This window comes from Ciona intestinalis, chromosome 7 (genome assembly GCF_000224145.3).
Source record: "Ciona intestinalis chromosome 7, KH, whole genome shotgun sequence".
Classification (NCBI taxonomy): Eukaryota; Metazoa; Chordata; class Ascidiacea; order Phlebobranchia; family Cionidae; genus Ciona; species Ciona intestinalis.
In genome coordinates, this window is record NC_020172.2 from 4625482 (window position 1) to 4645425 (window position 19944).

The 19944-nt window shown below is 37.0% G+C and overlaps 1 protein-coding gene across 2 annotated transcripts; it reads right to left on the bottom strand.

The window, feature by feature from the left end:
- Window positions 1–61: 61 nt before the first annotated feature.
- Window positions 62–19673, bottom strand: LOC100179232 (transient receptor potential cation channel subfamily A member 1 homolog). 2 transcript variants are annotated; one of them, XM_026835284.1, is made up of 30 exons: window positions 19372–19673; window positions 15953–16127; window positions 15444–15541; window positions 13897–14085; window positions 13412–13570; window positions 12876–13068; window positions 12127–12243; window positions 11642–11843; window positions 10803–10986; window positions 10418–10525; window positions 10014–10216; window positions 9008–9152; window positions 8381–8398; window positions 7285–7498; window positions 6804–6919; window positions 6293–6421; window positions 6106–6198; window positions 5605–5833; window positions 5271–5316; window positions 4930–5065; window positions 4350–4553; window positions 3849–4049; window positions 3351–3476; window positions 2969–3046; window positions 2567–2635; window positions 2153–2335; window positions 1775–1948; window positions 1335–1520; window positions 704–902; window positions 62–372 (listed from the first exon to the last, which is right to left on the bottom strand). In XM_026835284.1, the coding sequence occupies exons 1-29, from the start codon at window positions 19555–19557 to the stop codon at window positions 714–716; spliced, it is 4350 nt and encodes a 1449-aa protein (XP_026691085.1). In that variant the 5' UTR covers window positions 19558–19673; the 3' UTR covers window positions 62–372; window positions 704–713. The 2 variants fall into 2 exon arrangements, with proteins under 2 accessions (XP_026691085.1, XP_018668223.2); XM_018812678.2 differs by lacking the exon at window positions 8381–8398.
- Window positions 19674–19944: the final 271 nt, after the last annotated feature.

Here is a 19944-nt window from a genome sequence, read left to right on the forward strand (position 1 = left end):
TTCAGTGAATCCTTTTATCACTGTATAGGCTAAACTGCATTCACTTTTTGCGAACTCGCGATTGAACCATGAAATATATTTTTAAGCAATACGTCACGCTATAAAATACACATTGGAACAATAAAACCTAGAAATAATTTTAAGCGTTTTATAAATGGGACAAATTATAGGGATAAAACTAACGTGGCAAATGTGTCGCGTATACAAGTTTGTAAATCTCTGTCCCGATATTTAGCTCATAAAACTGTAAGTATCGACAAAGTTGTTCGGATATTTCTGAACTGTGAAACTGCATAGCAATAATAAAAAGCGTTCAGATCGTCTTTAAGTTGTCGCGGTGAAGAAAAAAGCCACTTCGGCGAATTTTTTGACCTGCAGAAATAACGTAATTTAGAACTGAATATAACGTAGGCTACTAATTCTATGTGAGTGACGTCTATTCTATGTGGGTGAGGTCCCGCACCGTGGCACGCCATGGGTCCTAAGATTAAGGCCAGGATTTGCCCGTGACCTTGAGTTCAGTATACATATAGTAGAGTGGGAGAAGAAGGGACACCTTTTTTATAAAATCGTATTCATACGACTCCCACAACCGTTGTTAATTGTTTAAACCACGATCAGGGTATTTGGATATTATGTGCCAAAGGTGTCCCATCTTATTCCACAGTACAGCATACATGAAACATCAAAAAACGAAACTTACACGAAAAAGATCAGACGTTGCTCATAAACTTTTCCTTCACCAACACGATTTTCATTTCTTCCAAATTCTCCATAATCTCGTTTCGACTTCTCTCGATCATTAAGTTACAATTATTCAGTCCTGTCCTCAGCTCCTCCCATCCACGAGAAAGAAGAGCTTCTTGCATCGCTTCCATTCTCTTCTCGAGATCAGCTTTCACCTACAAGATTCATATAGTAGGATGGGGGAAGTTGGGACACCTTTTTATTCTATTTTCTCGTACATTTTGGTAGTAAACAAAGAACACTCAAGGAATTATAAAACCTTGTCCTCGCGACTTTCATAGACGGTTGTTAATAGTTAAAAACACGACCAGGATATTTATATATTTTGTGCTAAAGGTGTCCCATCTTTCCTCGTCCCATTATATTTTAATATGCTGCACAAAAACTGACTCGCAACCCAGTAGTCACTAATGGATTGTCCAAATTGTCAGCCTTGCATAAAAAAACTCAATAAAATCCCAAACACCTATGTTATAACGATTTTCGTTTTCTGGAAGAATAAAACAGCAAGTTACATTCACATTCACGTCATTTCCCAAACAAAATACATTCATAGCTAAAACTGTAAAACCGGAAGGTGAACTTACGGTCCCAAGCTCACTCTTTGTAAGTTCTACTTCTTGTTGGAGATGGTCAACCATTTCTCTTGTCGTGTCCACTTTTCCTCTTGTTTGTGTTGACTCGCGTTGAGTTGTTTGTTCCAATCCATCGCGTGTTAGATTAATGCGGTTCGTGAGGTCGTTACCAGTATTCAGGAGGTTGTCTTTAATGTCCTGCGTAAAGGTGTAATTTAAAAAAATAATTACCTACAAAGTTGTATATGCGTGGTAACTATTCAGCCGGCACGAGGTGTATATGAAAACCAGAACACGCACGTGTAAAGACGACTGTATTTTTAGAAATAAACAACGCTCTTTACGAGTCTCGATGCTACGATTATATAATTCTGTAAATATTTTTGATGGCCGATAGAGTATAAAATAATAACAATTTGTTTAGATTACCGTGTATAATAGCAAAATCTAACCTCACTATACGTTCTTGTCTCTACTCTCGCTTCCCGCACCATCGCCCGCACAGTTCGTACACCTTGTTTTACTTCAGATTGGTCGGCTATAAGGTCATTTACCCTCCCTCTTAAAATACTAAGTCCACTCATCACCCGGTCTGCTATCGACCTGCTTGCTTCGTCCTGTTCGGCCTAAAGGACAAAAATTTCAATGTTAGGCATAATAGATATAACGTTTTGTATCCTTCCATTTTCGAAGCGATAAAAAAAATTATGTTACGTTTTAAACTTTTAGTCCCTACGAAACAAACCACATGATATGGAATAAACATTGTGGGGTTAAACACTCAGAAGCATCTGCTATACATATAGCACAGTGGGTAATTTGGGGTCTACCTCGCCTTCACGGTCCAATGCCTTGCTCACGTGATCAACCGTCATCTCGGAATCCTCAAAAAGAAACTTCCGCACAAAGTCCGACTTCCTATATCGGTTTATTTCAATAGTTTGCTTCCGTAGACAAGATTTTTTCCGCAGGAACGCCGGGAGAGTAAACTCAACATCTAACGTTAAATCAACCTGAAAAACAACAATACAAATAAAGGTTCGCGAATAAATGAATGTTACTTGCTTTATTTCGGGGAAAAAAAAGACAGTCGTTATTACACGGGTGTTCTGTTTCATACACCTCGTGCCAGCTTATACGCGTTACCACGTATGTTACTTTGTGAGTGTTTTTTTTATGTATGACTGACAATTAAAACAACCTACTATTAACGCGAAGTAAAGATAATTTGAGTGAAATCAAACCTGCATCCCAAGTCTTTCAAGTGTGGCGTGTTCTTGTACAGCTATGATGTCTCCTACAGCAAGACCAACCTAAGAATTTAAATGTAAATACATTAGTGACAATACGGTTACTAAAATAATCATATTCAAAGTTGCAGAAAATGGAACGAGTGTTATTAATACATTCAGTTTTTTCTTAAGGTTTATACGAAGAAATACCGTATTCTGGTTCAATGGACGGGACGTATACACGGTCCGACAGCAACGTGTTTTAAACAATTAACAACGTCTATAGGATTCGTGAGAATACGGTTTTATCTTATTTTGTTTACTACCTAGTGGGGAGAAAATGGAATAAAAAGGTGTCCCATCTTACCCCACAGTACTGAATATATATTAACCATACACAAAACTACTACTTACCAACAAGTTCATGATGATGATCGTCATCACGATGAGGAAAATGACAAAAAGGACGAAACTGACTTCAGTTGTGTAGACCTATATCATATCGAAGGAATGAAAATATATATGTTAACACATTGTGCGGATCGGGTCTTAACGCACACTTTTCTTCTAGTTGAAAAGTGACTGGTTTAAATTAAAGTTAAGTAACTCAATGTAAGTTCACCATGTGTTGAGTACAATAACCAATCTGTTCAATTAACAATTTTTTTCGCACTTTTATCTATAGCGTGTTTTAACGACTGTTTTTTGCTGTTGATTCCTTTTTTAAATACCATGATCTTCGCTTTCGTTTTCGAAGAGATATAAAAATTGCGTTGAGTTAAGTTTTTAAACCCACCTCATTTTTGTAGTCACTTCCAATGGCGACACCAGCAGCAGAGTAAAATATATCTCCATAACTTAGTTCACCAATCATCATTACTGTAGTAGTGACTAACGTAGTGTACCAATTAGAAAACAGATCCTGAAACAATTTTTGTGTGAAGCTTAAAACTGATACAATTGTATTTGTGACCTTTTTATGTTAGGTATATAAACAGCGACTTGAAATGATTTGCATCGTATGCCTAAAACGACGCACATCATACTTTTGGGTAAAATGGTCACCATTTTAAAAGCGTGGTGTAAAGAACTGCTCCAACCCAGTGATTACTAATGGGCTGTCTATATTATCTGCCATACAGAAAAAAACTTACATATACATGGTAACTCGTAAGAGGACACGAGGTGTATGAAACAGAACACTCATGATATAATGACTGTCGTTTACCGGCCACGCAAGGAAACCTATATGTTACATTCATTCAAATTCAGGATATTCTACATTGCCACTCACTTGATTTCCTAGTAGTATGGTAAACGAGAGAGCGAAACCAAATATGAAAAACACGAAGACCAGGAAGAACTGAGTGAAAGTTTTCAATATATCAGTGAACATCACGACAAAGATACCCAATCTCGGGATCTTCTGAATGAAGAGCAAGAGTCCCATCCACGAGAGGAAGATTGTAAAAGCTCCCATCTCTTGCTGCCACTCCTGGAACAACAATTAAAACGTTAAAAAGTGTTGGTGAAAAAAACTTTTCTGGACTTCGATGTATAATTAAAATTCTCTGGTTAAAAAAAGAAGTTATTTTAGAGTCATTATGAGTCAGATAAAGTCCGGTAAGCTATGTTCACGTCTTTTGTCGATTTTTACATCGTGCTGTTAACAACAACCAGCTTATGTTACTTACATTCTTTTGGGTCGATCCTGGCCTAAATTTCAGGTCTCGTATATAGCGTGCTTCGCGACCAAAACCCACGTAAAATAGAAGAGAATACTTTATATTCTCACCTGCCTCAAGCCGGTATCGGCTTGAAAACCATCCAACACTGCTAGTTCGTCGCTTCCCATGGCTGATGCTGTCAGTTGGGCCACAGTGTCAAGACTGTATGTGTAGAAGTCGATTGTTAGGATTAATGACGTCACATACAACGTCACTTCGATTAGGTTGGTGGCGTCAAGGTAATTCAGTCGACGGTTAGCGAATTGGAATATCTGTAATATAACTGTGGGGTAAGATGGGATATCATGAACACCGAAAACCCATATCTCCTAATCGTGTTTTAACCACGCTATTTTAGAGTTGCAGGGATACGGTTATTTAATTCTGTAAATATTCTTTGTTAACTATCAACTGGAGAAAGGAGAATGAAAACAAGTAACGTCTCAACCCACTCTACTGTATTTGGCTGTTTAGCAGCATCATTAAAATAGATTAATAAAATTCTCCAGTACATTGTAGATTAGGCTGGTGGAAAGTGTTAGGGGTTGATAGTTGGGAGTATTATGGGGTTAGGGGTTGTTGCTGGTGTTTAGTGGTTAATAGATGACGTGATAATTCTTCACTATGGCATCATACTTGTTAACTTACCTCTCTCAATAGGTTAAGTATAGAAAACCCTAGGATCGCCCATTTCATGTTTCGTACATCATAACTTAAGGTCTGACATCCAACAGCTCCAGGATGACTCGCTATGTAATCAGCGCGAAAAAAGTAACACTCTGAGCTGTAAAAAGAAAAAAAATTGACGTAACACTTTTTGTAAAAAAATGCTTAGTTTTATGAGTTACTCAACTAGGCCTACTTTTACGAACTCTTTTCAAAAAATTGTAAAGGAAGTCCATGTTGTATTTTTTATCGGTAACGAATGGTTCCATATAGACTTATGTAGTTTGGGGTAACTACAGTGACTTAGAGTCAAACATACTCACGTCGATGTTTGAAATTCTGCCAATGTTGCGTTAGATAAAGCCATACCTGTAAAAACAGTTCTGCATTAAAAACACAACTGACTCTTGCGGAATATAATATGTCCACTGTTACTTCTGCTACCAGGCATAATGTAAACAATCTTTTAGCGGCATATTTGGTATAAAACGTAATGTATTTCAAACGTTTTATTCTCCATAGAAGTCTTGCCGGGTGGCAGACGAAACGTCGGAAATATACACTATGTTTTTTATATTAGACGAGCCGCTAAAAGATTATTTACATTATGCCTGGTAGCAGAAGTAACAGAATCTTGTTGTCTTGTCAAGTTCTTACCAGTAGCGTTTCGACCGCTTGCAAGATATTTTCTCAGTCGAACGATTTTTATCCAGTCGAGGTTATAGAATGGCGGGTTAAGCATCATGTAAACGTTTAGAATGGTAAGATACGCAATGAAGAATAGCAGGTTACTGTAGTAAACATATCGACCGAACCGTCGCCATTTGTAATTGAGGAGACCGGTGACTACAGGATGAAGCAATAGACTTTCACATTTGGATTCGACCTGAAAAAAAATGAGTTTGTTTTTGTGCTTGTTAATCTGAATAAGTTCCGATTAGATTTTTGAGGTAATAAATCTATCTTTGGTCCTTTATTTTCACATTTTGTTTCGACCCAAATAAAAAAATATTTATTTGTGCGCTTGTTATACTGATTAATTAGGTTTTAAAACAATATACTAGAGTGGCAATTAGGTGCAAATAGTATCCCGTCTTACCCCACAGTACTATACATATATACAAATAAAAAAATCGGCTGCTTCTTTCATTTGTTTACCATGATTTTTAACGGGTGATTGTTCTGGAGGACGTCTGATTTCTTCACATACGTATGCGCCTCTTTCGTTAGCTGGTCGTGCTCATCGTAAACCTGAATGTGAATGAATGTAACTTAATTTATTCTCGCATGACCGGAAAACGACAGTCGTTAAACACAAGTGTTCTGTTTCATACACTTTACTAACCGTATAAACATTTTCATCCGAATAGTCAGACCCCCCAGCCGATGGCGGTCGCCCCCCTGTTGTTTCTGATCGTTCACTCCATTCCGTGCAAGCGTACATATCGTCAAAGAACTCGTATGCTAATGTTACCTGTTCAGGAATTGTAATAACATGACATACGTTATAAATTGGGTATATTTTTAAAGGTTTACATATAAGTTTAGTCTATGTAGGTGAGGTTACATAGAATAAGACCTATGATTTAGACCGGGAATAGTTTATTACCCCAACGGGTTTATATCAACAAAGGTAGTTGAATCTCAACTTACTCAATTTCCTCGACTATGATCGGTCAAAAACAAACATGAAGTAACCAACAAATTGATTTATCGCCACTTTGTTAAGAAGCAAAGCATATAAGTCCTTTAATACAGATATAACTCCACTTGGAAATTGAGTTACAAACTACGTGGTACATTTGTACGTTTTCCCGTCGACTTAACTGCATAAAATATCATAGCTTTGTAATTACCGTGTAATCGTCGTCTTCAGGTTTCTTTCCATTATCGGTAACACATTGGTTGCAAACAATCTCAGCCATGTCTTCCATCTTAATGATAAGACGTCGCATCGGGGTGGTGGTCAAACCTAATTAGCATTTGTATTTATCTCTTTGAAAACGATAGCGTATGCCGTGTGAATTAAAGAACAGTTGTTACATGGATGAAACGTGTGGGAAAGAGTCAGTTAAAGTGCGTGGCTGTTGCACCCCAACAAAATTACAACGAGCGTGATTACATAACAAAAGTTACTTTGTAAGTTTTCATTTATAGCTGACAATTTGGATAACACATAAAGGAACACTGCGTTGAATTATTTTTCGTTAAGCATCGTCGAACCTCGCACCCATAACCCCCTGGAGTAGGGGCAGACGCGCTAACCAGTGTGCTATTTGGCGTCGGACGTTGTATATGTACCTGCTACATCTTGTGTATCTGTTAAATTGTATGTACCTGTTACGGGATGAATGACCGCATTTTTCATTGATTGCTTCCAAGTTTCATGACGGAGCAAGGCGCGAACACAATCTTTCTGTGAATGATCGATCGCATAATCGAGCGCGTTTCTTCCATCCGCTGAGCGAAAAGTGACGTCAGCCCGCCACTGGAGGAGCAAAGCGATCATATCCACGTGACCACGCTGACAGGCAAGATGCAACGCGCAAATCTGAAGTTATAACGGGTTCAATGTATTGCAAGATATTGAATAAAATTTTGGTGTTTCACCCAATTTTTCAGATTCAAAGGAATCTTATTACAAATTAAATAACACACAGATGTTCACGAATTCCATGCGTTAACGGTACCGGTATCTAACGAACCACGCAATTTCTTTTTAAGCGTAACATACACACAATCATTTCAGATTATACAGGCAAATTGGTGGGCACGAAAAGCAGGCTGGATCAATACCGGTTATAAATACGGTAGAGGTGTTTCCAAATCCACGCACATCCAAATACACGCCCAGCATAATTGATCCGCCAGAAAACCTTTGTAGCCACTGGTATGGCAGTTCCTACCATACTGTACTGTAGCCATATACATGCACAAATTACATTTGTCCCATAATAAGGCATGCTAACAACGGCTCACCTTATTGTACAACTGATGACGTCGAAACACAGATATAACAAAATGAAAGAAAGCGTGAAAACGAAAAATATGAAATAAATACGTGCACGTGTTTCTACTTTGTTTTATGTGGGTTAGGTTTTATAGCGTGGCACGCTATGGGAGCTAGAATTTATGCCAGGGTTGGCCTGTTGCCACCAAAATAGGGGTTACTTGTATATGGGTACTGACAAAGCATCCTTTTTAAAAAATGTTCAATACTTATATATACTTGAAATGGGTAGCTTTTTGTGAATCCATTTTGTAAAATAAACGTATCATGAAATAAAATTATTTTCTTAAAACACGCACTTTGTCAATGGAGTAAATATATTGCATATAGGCGAAGTCGTATAGTTTATAAAACATAAAATAAACTTATTTGCTTAATATGTGTCTTATTACATCGAACCACCGACTTAAACCATGTATTTACCCGAGTTGGAGAATAGTTCTGTTTAAATGGAAAAATACAAATACTCAATTTCCATATGTTTATGTTAGTGAATGCCATTTTATGACAATCTTACTCGCAATTTTTTATCTCTATATTCTATGTAAGTAATATAACTGCAGTACTATATCGTTTACAAATGAACAAATTAGATTTTGTGAGTGACACTTTATAAATGGTTGTGCAATGCTACATGAGTAATTATTCTTGAGGGTGTTGGTGAAATGGGTCTAAAATTACAGAAAAAAACAAAACAATGTTTTAAACAATTAACAACGCTCTTTTAGAGTAGTGGGCCTGCGTTTATATCTTCAGTTAATATTCTTTGCTTACTACCAAATGGGACGAGAAAATCCCATCTTCTCCCACCCTGCTATATAATAAGGTGGGAGAAAATGGGACCCCATTAGGAAATAATATCTTAATATCCTAATCGTCCTTTTAAACAATTAACAACGGTCTGTGGCAGTCGCGAGGATGCGGTTTTATAGTTCTTGAAATTTTCTTTGTTTACTACCAAATCGGACGACAAAATAGAACGAGTAAGTGTCCCGTCTTCCCCTCCCTACTGTATAATACTTTCATCCTATATGCTGTAAGAAACCTTACCTTTATTTTCCCCCGTGGTTGAATACTGGCCCCGGCTTCAAGCAAAACCCTGGCTGGCTTCACCCAACCATTGGCAGCAGCGCAATCCAGGGGCGTCCATTGTTTCGCGTTTCTCAGTTCAATGTTTGCTCCCATTTGGATTAAACTTGAAACGCAAGACGTTATGTTAGATAGTGAATAAAATAGAGTATAGTAGGGTTGGGTAAGATAGTGTATGTTTTCATACCCTTTTCTCGTCCCATTTGGTAGCAAATAAAGAATATGTACAGAATCCCTAATCGTTCAGAACACGATCAGAAAATGTTGAATAAATTAATGAATGTATGTTAACGTTAGACTACCTGGCCCTACAATACTGTAAAAGTTTGATAAAATATAGGCGTTAACTTTATTTTCTCCTTTAAGGTTTGTACAAAATCGCTTGAAATATATTCAAAACTGTTTCTTTATTATATACGTTCATCATCGCTTTCGATTTCTAGCTAGTTTGTTATTTTAACTTAAAAATAAAATCAAGTTTTACGATTAGGTGACTTGCATATTCAAAGCTGTTCAAATAAAACTCTATTGAATGTAAAGGTAAACAAATCCTACATCTCACATACAGGGTGACAATTCCTTCACATTTAAGCCATGTTTGCTAACGGTATCGAAGATCAAACAAACGTTATACACAGAATTGCTGTATGGCGTATTACATAACTTATTTTTTTATGCTTGCCCTAAATATTTTACTGTAGGATAAGGTGGAACACATTTGGCACATGGTATCCAAATATCCAGATCGGGTTTTAAACAATAGACAACGGCGTATGAAGTTGTGAGGATACGGTTTTATAATTCTTTGAATGTTATTTGTTTACTACTAAATAAGACATGAAAATAGAATAAAAGTCCGTGCCACCCTACCGCATTCCAATATTTTTTTCGCATTTTAGAAAGAAAAATGTGTTCCATTAGCCCCACCCTACTATATATGTTCCTTGGCGTTATGATAATAACTTACATGACAACGCTTTTGATATTCCCACCAATACATGCCAAGTGTAGGGCAGTATTCGCCTCTTCGTCCCCCGCATTTATAATTGAACGATCCCGTTTTATTAGTGGAGGAATGACACTGTCGTGGCCGTGGAAGGCTGCCATGTGTAGTGTGGTTCGATCGTCGTCATTCTTGATATCGGCAGAGGCACGGTAATCAAGCAAAAGCTGAAAATGGTTAAATAACTTTGAAGCTGGAACGAAGAATTTGGAAATACTACCCTTTGTAAAAAGCGATTCGTATCAGTTTTTACAGTCGTTGCCCTGGCCTACAGTTTAAGCAACAACGTTATATTTTCCTAAAAACTGATTTCGTTGAAATTAAATGGTTTGTTTTTTTTTTTTTTTTCAAAGATGTAGTTGCTTTACCTTTACTGTGTCCGTGTGTCCTTTCATTGAAGCTAAATGCAGAGCTGTATTGTTGTATCTATCTCTCTCTTCGATCATCAAACGCATTTTTTTGCTCTTCATTAGAAGCTACATAGATGTAACATATACGTTATTTAAGTCAACGATGGGACCGTGGGGTGATGGGTTAAGGATTAGAACCTAAATTATATATTTGTTGATCATGTTTTGAACAATTCAGAACACTCTTTTAAAGTCGCGTGGCTACGGTTATATATTCTGTAAATATTCTTTATCAAGTATTCTCTACCAAATGAGATGAGAAAAGAGAAAAATCGCTGCTTGTGGGCCACGATAAATTGAAAAGCGATGTATCTGTTCACAAAACGCCTATTTTCTACAAGACCTTGATAGCATCTGTTCTATCTTCGTCTGCTGCCCACATAAGACATGTTCGGTCGTCCTTGTCGGTCTCAGTGATGTCCGCTCGATGCTCCAGCAACCATGTCAGTGTTTCCAGATGTCCGTATCTTGATGCGATCAACAGCGGGGACATGAAGTCCGAATCCTTTAATTCCACATTGGCTCCACTGCGTGAAAATCACAGAAATGTTTATGATGTATTGTAATACGCATACGTGTAGTAGGATGGGGTAAGATAAGACATAGTTTCATTTTTCTTTCTCGTCACATCTGGTAGTAAACAAAAATAGGCAAAGGAATTTAGGTGCGAGCGGTATCCCATATCACCCCAAACTACTGTACTTTAAAATCATAGAAATACTTTTACAATTTCTATACAATAAACAAAACTTGCGTGGGTGCTTTTTTAATTTACACAGGATATACGTTTAAATGCTCTAAAATTTTACAGCGACCAAACTATAAGAGCTACAAACTATTGAGGTATGCGGTTAATGAGACACATACGCCCGGAAGGACAACAATTTTACTGCGAAAGTGTGTAGGTGTAAGTTTATGTTTCATTACATTTAGCGGTTTAGTGTCTTATTTGGGAAAATATTTATATCAGAATGGGGAAAATGAAACATATTTTCATTCAGTTTTCTCGTCCCATTTGGTAGTAAACAAAAATATTAACGATTTATAAAAGTCGTATCCTTACGACTCCTAAAAACCGTTGTTATTTGTTTAAAACACGATCAGGATATTTAAATATAATGTGCTAAAGGTGTCCCATCTTACCCCACAGTCTATATCTCATTTGGGAATATAGTTACTCACTTTTCTAGCAGGTGTTTCACAATAATGTGACAATTATGTTGACAAGCAAGAAAAAGGGGCGTGACGAGGGCGGAGTTTCTAGCATTTACGTCACCGCCTTCAGCCATCAGTAACTTTACAATATCAATGCTGTTGGCTTGCACTGCCAGGTGAAGACAGGTGTCGTCCCTGCTCCTACATTGGTGCACCATGCTTCCAAGACCTGAGTTATTGAGTGGATTTAGAATAGAGTAGCGTGGGGTAAGATTTCTTACCCCATTTGGCAATAAACCAGGAGTCTATATGAAATAATGAATGATATAACTGTAGCATCGCCACTCTAAAAGGTGTTGCCAATTGCTCAAAACATGATCAGGGAATGCGGAACTTGGGTGCTACCAGTATCCCATCTTACCCAACAGTATACTGATACAGAATATCCTCTTATTACACCGATATGTATGCATTTCATTCATTAAAAAATTAACTTTCTTAAAATGTCTTACCAACTTCTTTCGACTTCTGGATACAGAACTTAACAAGTTCCATGTGACCGTTCTCTATGGCTAGATGAAGAGGAAGATTTTTCTCCGCATCAACGTCCTGAAGGAGCTCTGCAGATCCTGAGGAATAACAACTTTTTAATAAAAAAGGTTACAGGAAGGAGATAAAAAACAAGTTGCAAAAATTGAGTTACAAAACAGGGGGCAACCTGGAACATATAGGGCTGCTAAGAACATTTAACGTTCATTGCAAAATACGACAATACTCTTAACAGCTTTAAAAGCATATACTTTGTTGCAATTAAAAGCTTAAGGTCCTAACCTCGGTTAGTAAATCCTACACCACATACTTCATACACCTTGAGGGCACAAGTGTCCGTGGTTTTGTATAATAAACAACCGACGTTACGGCGAAGAGCATCGTATGTGTATTTGAACATCAATATTTAGATATTGCATTACATTCCTTATGAAGTCCTACCGGATTGCGGACGAAACGTCAGAAATACACTACGTTTTTTATACCAGATAAGCCATTGAAAGATTATTAATATAGTAGAGTGGGGAAGACGGGACACCTTTATTACATATATCCAAATATCCTGATCGTATTTTAAACAATTAACAACGGTCTATGGGAGTCGTGAGGAAACGGCTTTATAATTCTTTAAATGTTCTTTGTTTACTAGGTGCCCCATATTTCCCCACCCTACTATATTAGGAAAGTCAACGGCCCGCCGATTTAAATCTACCTTTAGTAGCTGGGGAAGCGCCAATGTTAGTTTTGGACGTCGAAACTTGCATGCTGGTCCCATTATTACTCGGTTTTCGATTATGTCCTGAACTCTCATGGTTGTTTCCTTTATTGTTTTCAAGATTAACATATTCAGCTTCCAACGCAGCTTCAGCTAAGGTGTCAGCTTTTGCCAGTAACACTTGAGCGATCTGAGAAAAACACAGACGATTTAAGATATATAGCACCGACAATATATTTTTTATATGAGCTTATGCGTGCTTACATGTATTAAACCCAGCCGCATTTATGTAAGGTCAGGTTGAGATCCCAAATTCATAGCATATACCATTTGGTATTCATCGCCGGGAAATGTCGCTTTATTGTTAATTGGTTTGTAACTTATCAATTACCATCCATTAATATTGCTGCCAGGCATGTTATGCTTGTATTTTGGCTCCTTCGCCAAAATTAGCTAATAACCGACGTTGAGACCGCCTATTCGGTCGTCTTCATCAAGGTGAAATGACACTCAATCATTAATTACTATCTTACGTCAATGCTTCCTTCAGCGCATGCTAAATGTAGGGGTGTTGTCAGGTCTTTGTCTCTGCATCTTATATTGGCTCCAGCTTCGAGCAACAGCTTAACTATCGTCTTCCTACCGTATAAACACGCAAGGTTGAGAGCGGTCATTCCTTGGTGGTCCGCCATCTGAAGAAAGATATTTTATTTACAAATGAATAAATGAATGAATGAATAAATAAATATTCGCGTGGCTGGAAAACGACAGTGGTTATAGCAGCACGGTTTCATACACCTCGTGCAATACCTAAACACCTTGCTAAAAAGGGGTATTCTGTATCAGTATATTATTGTGGGATATAAGTTATACCGTTAGCACATAATATCTCGCATTTTCTAATCGTGTTTTAAACAATTAACCACACTATGTTATAGAATGGTAAGAATACGGTATATAACTTCATACATAAAATCTTTGTTTTCTACCAAATAAACTTAATAAACTTTATATTTACCTCAAGTGCGACTCCCACACAACTTAGAAGTTCCCGCACAGCGTCTGTGTTTCCTCTTGTACAAGCTTGGTGAAGAGGTGTTAGACTCATGGCATCACGAGCGTTTACCTGGGCACCATTATCCACTAAAAGTTTAAGACAGCTTAACGTTTCTTCTTCTGGCATCGGCTCGTCATCCGAATCAGATGCCTGAGTAAAACATATAGATTTTTGTTACGGGTTCAAGGCTCGTTGCCGCTGCCAATGTGTAAGTAAAAATATAGTTTTTTTTGTTACGGGTTCGAGGCTCATCGCTGCTACCAATATGGGCGTACGTGTACTTTGCAAAAATATTTCACGGCAATAGCTCCAACCTAGTGGTCACTAATTGGCTGTCTAATTTATCGACCATACAGAATCGTAAGCTGGAACCAGGTTTATAATCCAGAACACCCGCGTTATAACGACTATAGTGTCTTCTCCCACGCGAGGATGAATCAAGTTACAGTTATTCATTTATATTCGAGTGTTGAAGTGTTCCTTATATATATATATAGATTAAATAGTTGCAGGTATTGTATATTTGATAGTGACTTAGTCAAAAAACACAAGCTTGATCAGACAGCAATAAGGGCTCCAACTCTTGATCAGTATTGACATAAATACTGATTGGCATTTTCCCTAGCACTTCACACGTCATAGGAAACACTATATTTATATATAAGTAAATCGTGAATTTCCCAACAGCGACGTTAGTTTGTTTTACAGACCGCAATGTATGATTTCGAATCAGCATATGTCAAAATATGCCGATTAAATATTTTTGAACGACCAATATTTTTACAAAGACGATGACGTGGGCATTATTTATCGCTAATATAAATACAGTAAGATGGGGGAAGATAGGACATTTTTTTTATTTTACTTTCTCTTCCCTATCGTTAATAAACAAAGAACATTCAAAAAATTATTAAACCACATCCTCACGACTCCCATGGACTATTGTTAATTGTTTAAAACACGATCAGGATATTTAGATATTATGTGCTAAAGTTGTCCCATCTGTCCCCACCCTGTTCTATATACGTGTGACTCAATATTAGTAAATTTGCATATATATGGAGGAGCCAAATGAAGATTTAAATACACATATGTTGAACGATTGATAACGCTTGTTTATCCTCGCGTGGTGGAAAAAACGACAGTAATTATAACACAGGTGTTTCGGTTTCATACACCTTGTGCTGCCTCGCTACGAGTTACCACGTATGCAACTTCGTGGGTGAATGTTTTCCTGTTTTACGTGTAGTTGACAATTCGGACAAACAATTAGTGACCACTAAGTTATAGCAATGACCGTTACGTGTGTCTTGTCCAAGGACTTACACCTGTAATGTGATATATATAGCAGCAATGCGCATCGAATCTGGTACCTTTAGTTACGATGCGAGTCATTCTATTTCCATAAAATAACCTTCTTGTATCGTTATACTCTGCTTGTTTTAAACAGCAAACCTCTTACGTCATGATTCTGCTTACGTCATGATTCTGCACATAAAACTGCTTACCTCATCATAATTCCAAGTTGAATCGGTCGCCCGTTTTTTCTTGTATTTTGCGATGAAATGCAGAGGTGTGGCGTCATCCTCTCCTTTTATCTGAACGCCTGTGGTTTCATACAGGATAAAAGTAAACGGGTATTTCAAGGTACTAGTTCTTTAAATAGCTTGCAACAATGCTGGGGTAAAACTTTGTCTGTTCAACCTCAAAGGTTGGAAAGAAATACTAAGGATTTGCTGACTTGGCTGATTACATGCAATAAAGGGTTTGAATGCGAAGTCTGTAATATATTAGGTAATATGTAGTATATGTTGTGGGAAGACGGGACACCTTTTTATCCTTTTTTCTCGTTCCATTTATTAGTAAACAAAAAATTCAAAGTATTTAAAAACCGTACCTTTACAACTTCCATGGACCGTTGTTATTTGTTTAAAACTTGATCAGGAAATTTGAATATTATGTGCTAAAGGTGTCCCATCTTTCCCCACCCAAATACAATATGGTAAACATAACATACTTGCTCCGTTCTTTATGAGGTAACTTATCATGTGGTAATGGTTATATCTTGCAGCATAATGCATGGGTGTCAGTTTCCCATCGTCTTTTTCATTAAGTCGTTTCTTCTTCTGCTGCATGGTGGAAATTCGTTCCAGAAGTTTCTCCATTAGCATAACGTCGCCCTCTCGCGCCACCTGATAAGTAAATATACGAATGAGATGAGGGGTTAATAAAAAGTATCGAAACCTAACAGCTTGTTTAACTGAAATACCGATGAAGGCCAAACTAGTTCAAAAAAATATTTTTACTCTTGACACTTTAAAAATTATTGTTTAACCGCTATTTCGGATTTCTGTCAAAAGAATATGTTTGTGTTTAGAAAAACTTAAAATAGGTTGAACTGGAAATCGGTAGCTTATATTGTTTAGCAAAGTTTTTACTTAACACATACATTCCAATGTGTATTAGAATGCATGTATAGTCATATATTGCGAATATTTGGCATTAAGTCAATTAAATTTCCACATTAGAGCCAGTTATGCTTACATGGATTCAAACAGCAATAAAACAAGTTATAATAAATCAATTTGAGCCACACGGCGTGACCAATTGCTATAAACAAGAAACCAGACTTTGTTTAATTTGTCGCTAGGGCCGAGGCAGTTATCAGCGCAGAGCCGAATCATAAATTTGTTCATGGCTTTTATGCTGAATGGACGAGAATTGAACCTCTTACAAGAAAGAATTTGACCGTAAACCCTCGAATATAAAACTGGGAGGTCCTTTGCGATTTAGCTTTATATAATATTACACGCGCAGTTATTGCGGCCGTAAAGAAAGTATGAATATAAATTGCTTCATAAAAATATGTGGTTTTTGTGATTTGAACTTGCGAAGTACCAATACCTCTTCACATAAGTGTTTACTACATCTTAAGCAGTGATTCTCATCTACCGGGCAGCGTCAACTTGGTCCTGCTGGTCCGCTAAACATTTTACAATTTTAAATTGCTGCACTTCGACAAACTTCAATAAAACGACACACAACACGTATAATATCAATGAAACATCAGCAAATTTCTCAATAAAATGAAGTTTCCATTCTTAGCTTTTGAGTTTTAATTGCACACTTATGTCGTATAACTACTTTTTGGGTTGATTTTGATTTTAGAATTTTAGCGATCCATTAGAACCCGTAGAATTTTACCGCAATTTTACTGATTTAGAATTTTACGGGTCTATTCTATGCTTTTAACTGCATACTTCTGTCCTAATCACATTTTGGGTTGAATTTGATTTTCGAAGGTGCATTTTATTTAAAATGTTACCAGTCCGTATAAGTTATAAAGTTTGTGAACCACTGGTCTAAAGCTCTTACAGTGTAGAGATCAAGTGTGCTGTAATTCTTTATCCACGTCATTGCAGATTTCTTGCAGAAGTACCAACTTATAACTGACTTAAAACAGAAATCCGTCAGCACAATATGTGGTACAGTTGACGAAATACAGCGACTAAAATTTTTAGGGAATTTGTCGTTTTAAATGCCGTCCAAATTATAATTTTACGAGCATTTCGAGTTGTTTTTAGTTCCCCATGACGTAGCACGAAGCTTACAATTTGCGAAGTGTCTGCGGTTAAATTTATATAAAGGTCAGTGAACTAACTCAGTTCGTTGAGTTCGATAAACATATTGTGGGGTGGGGAAAAATGAGACACCTTTTCAATCAGTTTTCTCGTCCCATTTGGTAGTAAACAAAGAACATTCAAAGAATTATAAAACCGTATCCTTAAGACTTTCATAAACCGCTGTTAATTGTTTAAAACACGATCGGAATATTTAGATATTCTGTGCTAAAAGTGTCCCGCGTTTCCCCCACTCTACTATACCCATTATAGATTCAATGCCACTACATTGTAGCTACAGAATACACGGGGTTATTATAACGTGATATAAATATATGGCTTTAGTTTTATCGCAAAATAATCAAGAAAAGCTTCAGATGTATACCAGTAATTGCTGGGATCTAGTTTTTGGCCATACACATCGTAATTAGGCACAATTGTGGACAATTGGGGACGATTTAAATTCGTAGACGTTACGCACATGTACCCTCTGCGTATGGTATTAACGGATCTAGTTGAGTTAGAAAGTTATCTTTGCTACTTTACTATGACTTCTGTACACGTAACAATCAATGCCTACGTCACGCACGCAACCTTTGTGACGTCACAACCACAAAGCCAACTATTATTCTCAAATAGAGAATGTCGAAATGCTATATTTTACAAATATAGCATCACTTCTATACCACAAGTTTAGTTATAAAGCGTAAACGTTACATTTCCCGTACTGGTATCGCTTTCATACGGCCGTTTCATAAGAAATAACTTTCTGGTCATTGCTAAGCAAACAAACTGGCGCGGTACACTTGGCTGTCAAATAATAATTACCCAGCGATTCTGTGGGCCTGACCACTTTAATTAAAGACGCTGCTCACAATTTGAGATAATAATTTGATGGGTATCTCATCCGTGTATTAGCTCAATTTAAGTCATTTAATTTTGAAGGAAAATTAGTCTTTTTAATTGCGTCCGTTACAGCGTTTTGTCCTTCCATAATTCGGTCACATTTCTACGAAGTTGTCCCAGCAAACAAAAAACGAACGACAGATTTTCGGGAATCTTTCGCTGTTTGATCAGCACTTACAAATCGCTTGGTGATATGGAACATATAGGTCAGACAAAATTTATACGTTTGATTCTGAATCCGGTTATTGCCGAGACAAAAATATTACATTTGGTCTTCCGCCGTTTTTTAAGGTTGTTTAAAAAAAACGAATGTAGGCAGGAGATGGGACACCTTTTCATTTTATTTTCTCTTTCCATTTGGTAGTAAACAAAGAACATTCGAAGAATTTTTAAACCGTATCCTTACGACTCCTTTAAGCCGTTGTTAATTGTTTAAAACACGATCAGGATATTTGGACATTATGTGCTAAAGTTGTCCTATCTTCCTCCACCCTACTGTATATAACTATACACTATTTTTCAAAGTTTTGCAATAGTGATCAAACATTTAAAATGAGAGAACATGATTTTTGTTAGGCACGCCAAGGCCTAATTATGAACCCTAATAATTGTCGAGACATGATATCAAAGCAAATATTGGCTGACAAACATTATGTGAGCAGGTGGAGAATTGAAAGTGAACAATATCGTCCATTAGTTGAAAGACCATACGATGGGGTAAAATGGGACATATTTTATTCTCTTTTTCGCCACATTTGGTAGTAAACAAACAATATTTACAAAATTATATAACCGTAACCCTAAAAAAAACGTTGTAAAGATTTGGACGCTAACAGTGTCCTATCTTACCCCACAGAGCATCGTTAAATTTTTACCATGCAAGTTAATATTTACTCTAAACCAAACTAACCTGATGCAAAGTTAAATTAGCGAGATCCGAAGTGCTGAAGATCCGAACATTTTCCGGCATCAGTGTTGTCGGTTCTTCTTCTATAACAGCAGCTTGACTAATAGCTGGGCTAATGTTGGCCACAAGTGCAACACCCAATGCTTTGGTTCCTTGAATAATGCTGGTTTTCTTTTCTTTCATTTCCATGTTAGCTTTTTATTAGTTTACTACGTTGATTCTAAACTTGAAATATGATGCTAATATTCTTCACACCTAACTTACGAAAACAACAAACCACGCATTGCCTGTAAAACGTAACTTGGTTAATAAAATGTGTACAGAGTTTTCAAAGTTGGCAAATTCTTTTACAAAGCCACACATTCCTCCACAAAGATACGAATTCTTTCACAAAATTTACAAATTCTCTTTGACTCAGTTCACAACTATATTCAGTTATTTCGTCGAGTTGAGTACACAGTTCGTAATTAACATACATAATCCCTACCACCGGTTTCGGATTATATTATATGAATAATGCAATATAAAAGTACAGGGTGAGCGAAATCTCGACAAGAATCAATTATTTAAATTATA

Coding starts and splice junctions, on each gene's coding strand:
- LOC100179232 (XM_026835284.1), bottom strand. CDS start 19,557: ATGGAAATGAAAGAAAAGAAAACCAGCATTATTCAAGGAACCAAAGCA. Junction 14,086..15,443: donor CAACTTGGAATTATGATGAG/GTAAGCAGTTTT, acceptor TGTTTTACTCAG/GCATCTGATTCGGATGACGA. Junction 903..1,334: donor CAAAGAGTGAGCTTGGGACC/GTAAGTTCACCT, acceptor TGAATCTTGTAG/GTGAAAGCTGATCTCGAGAA.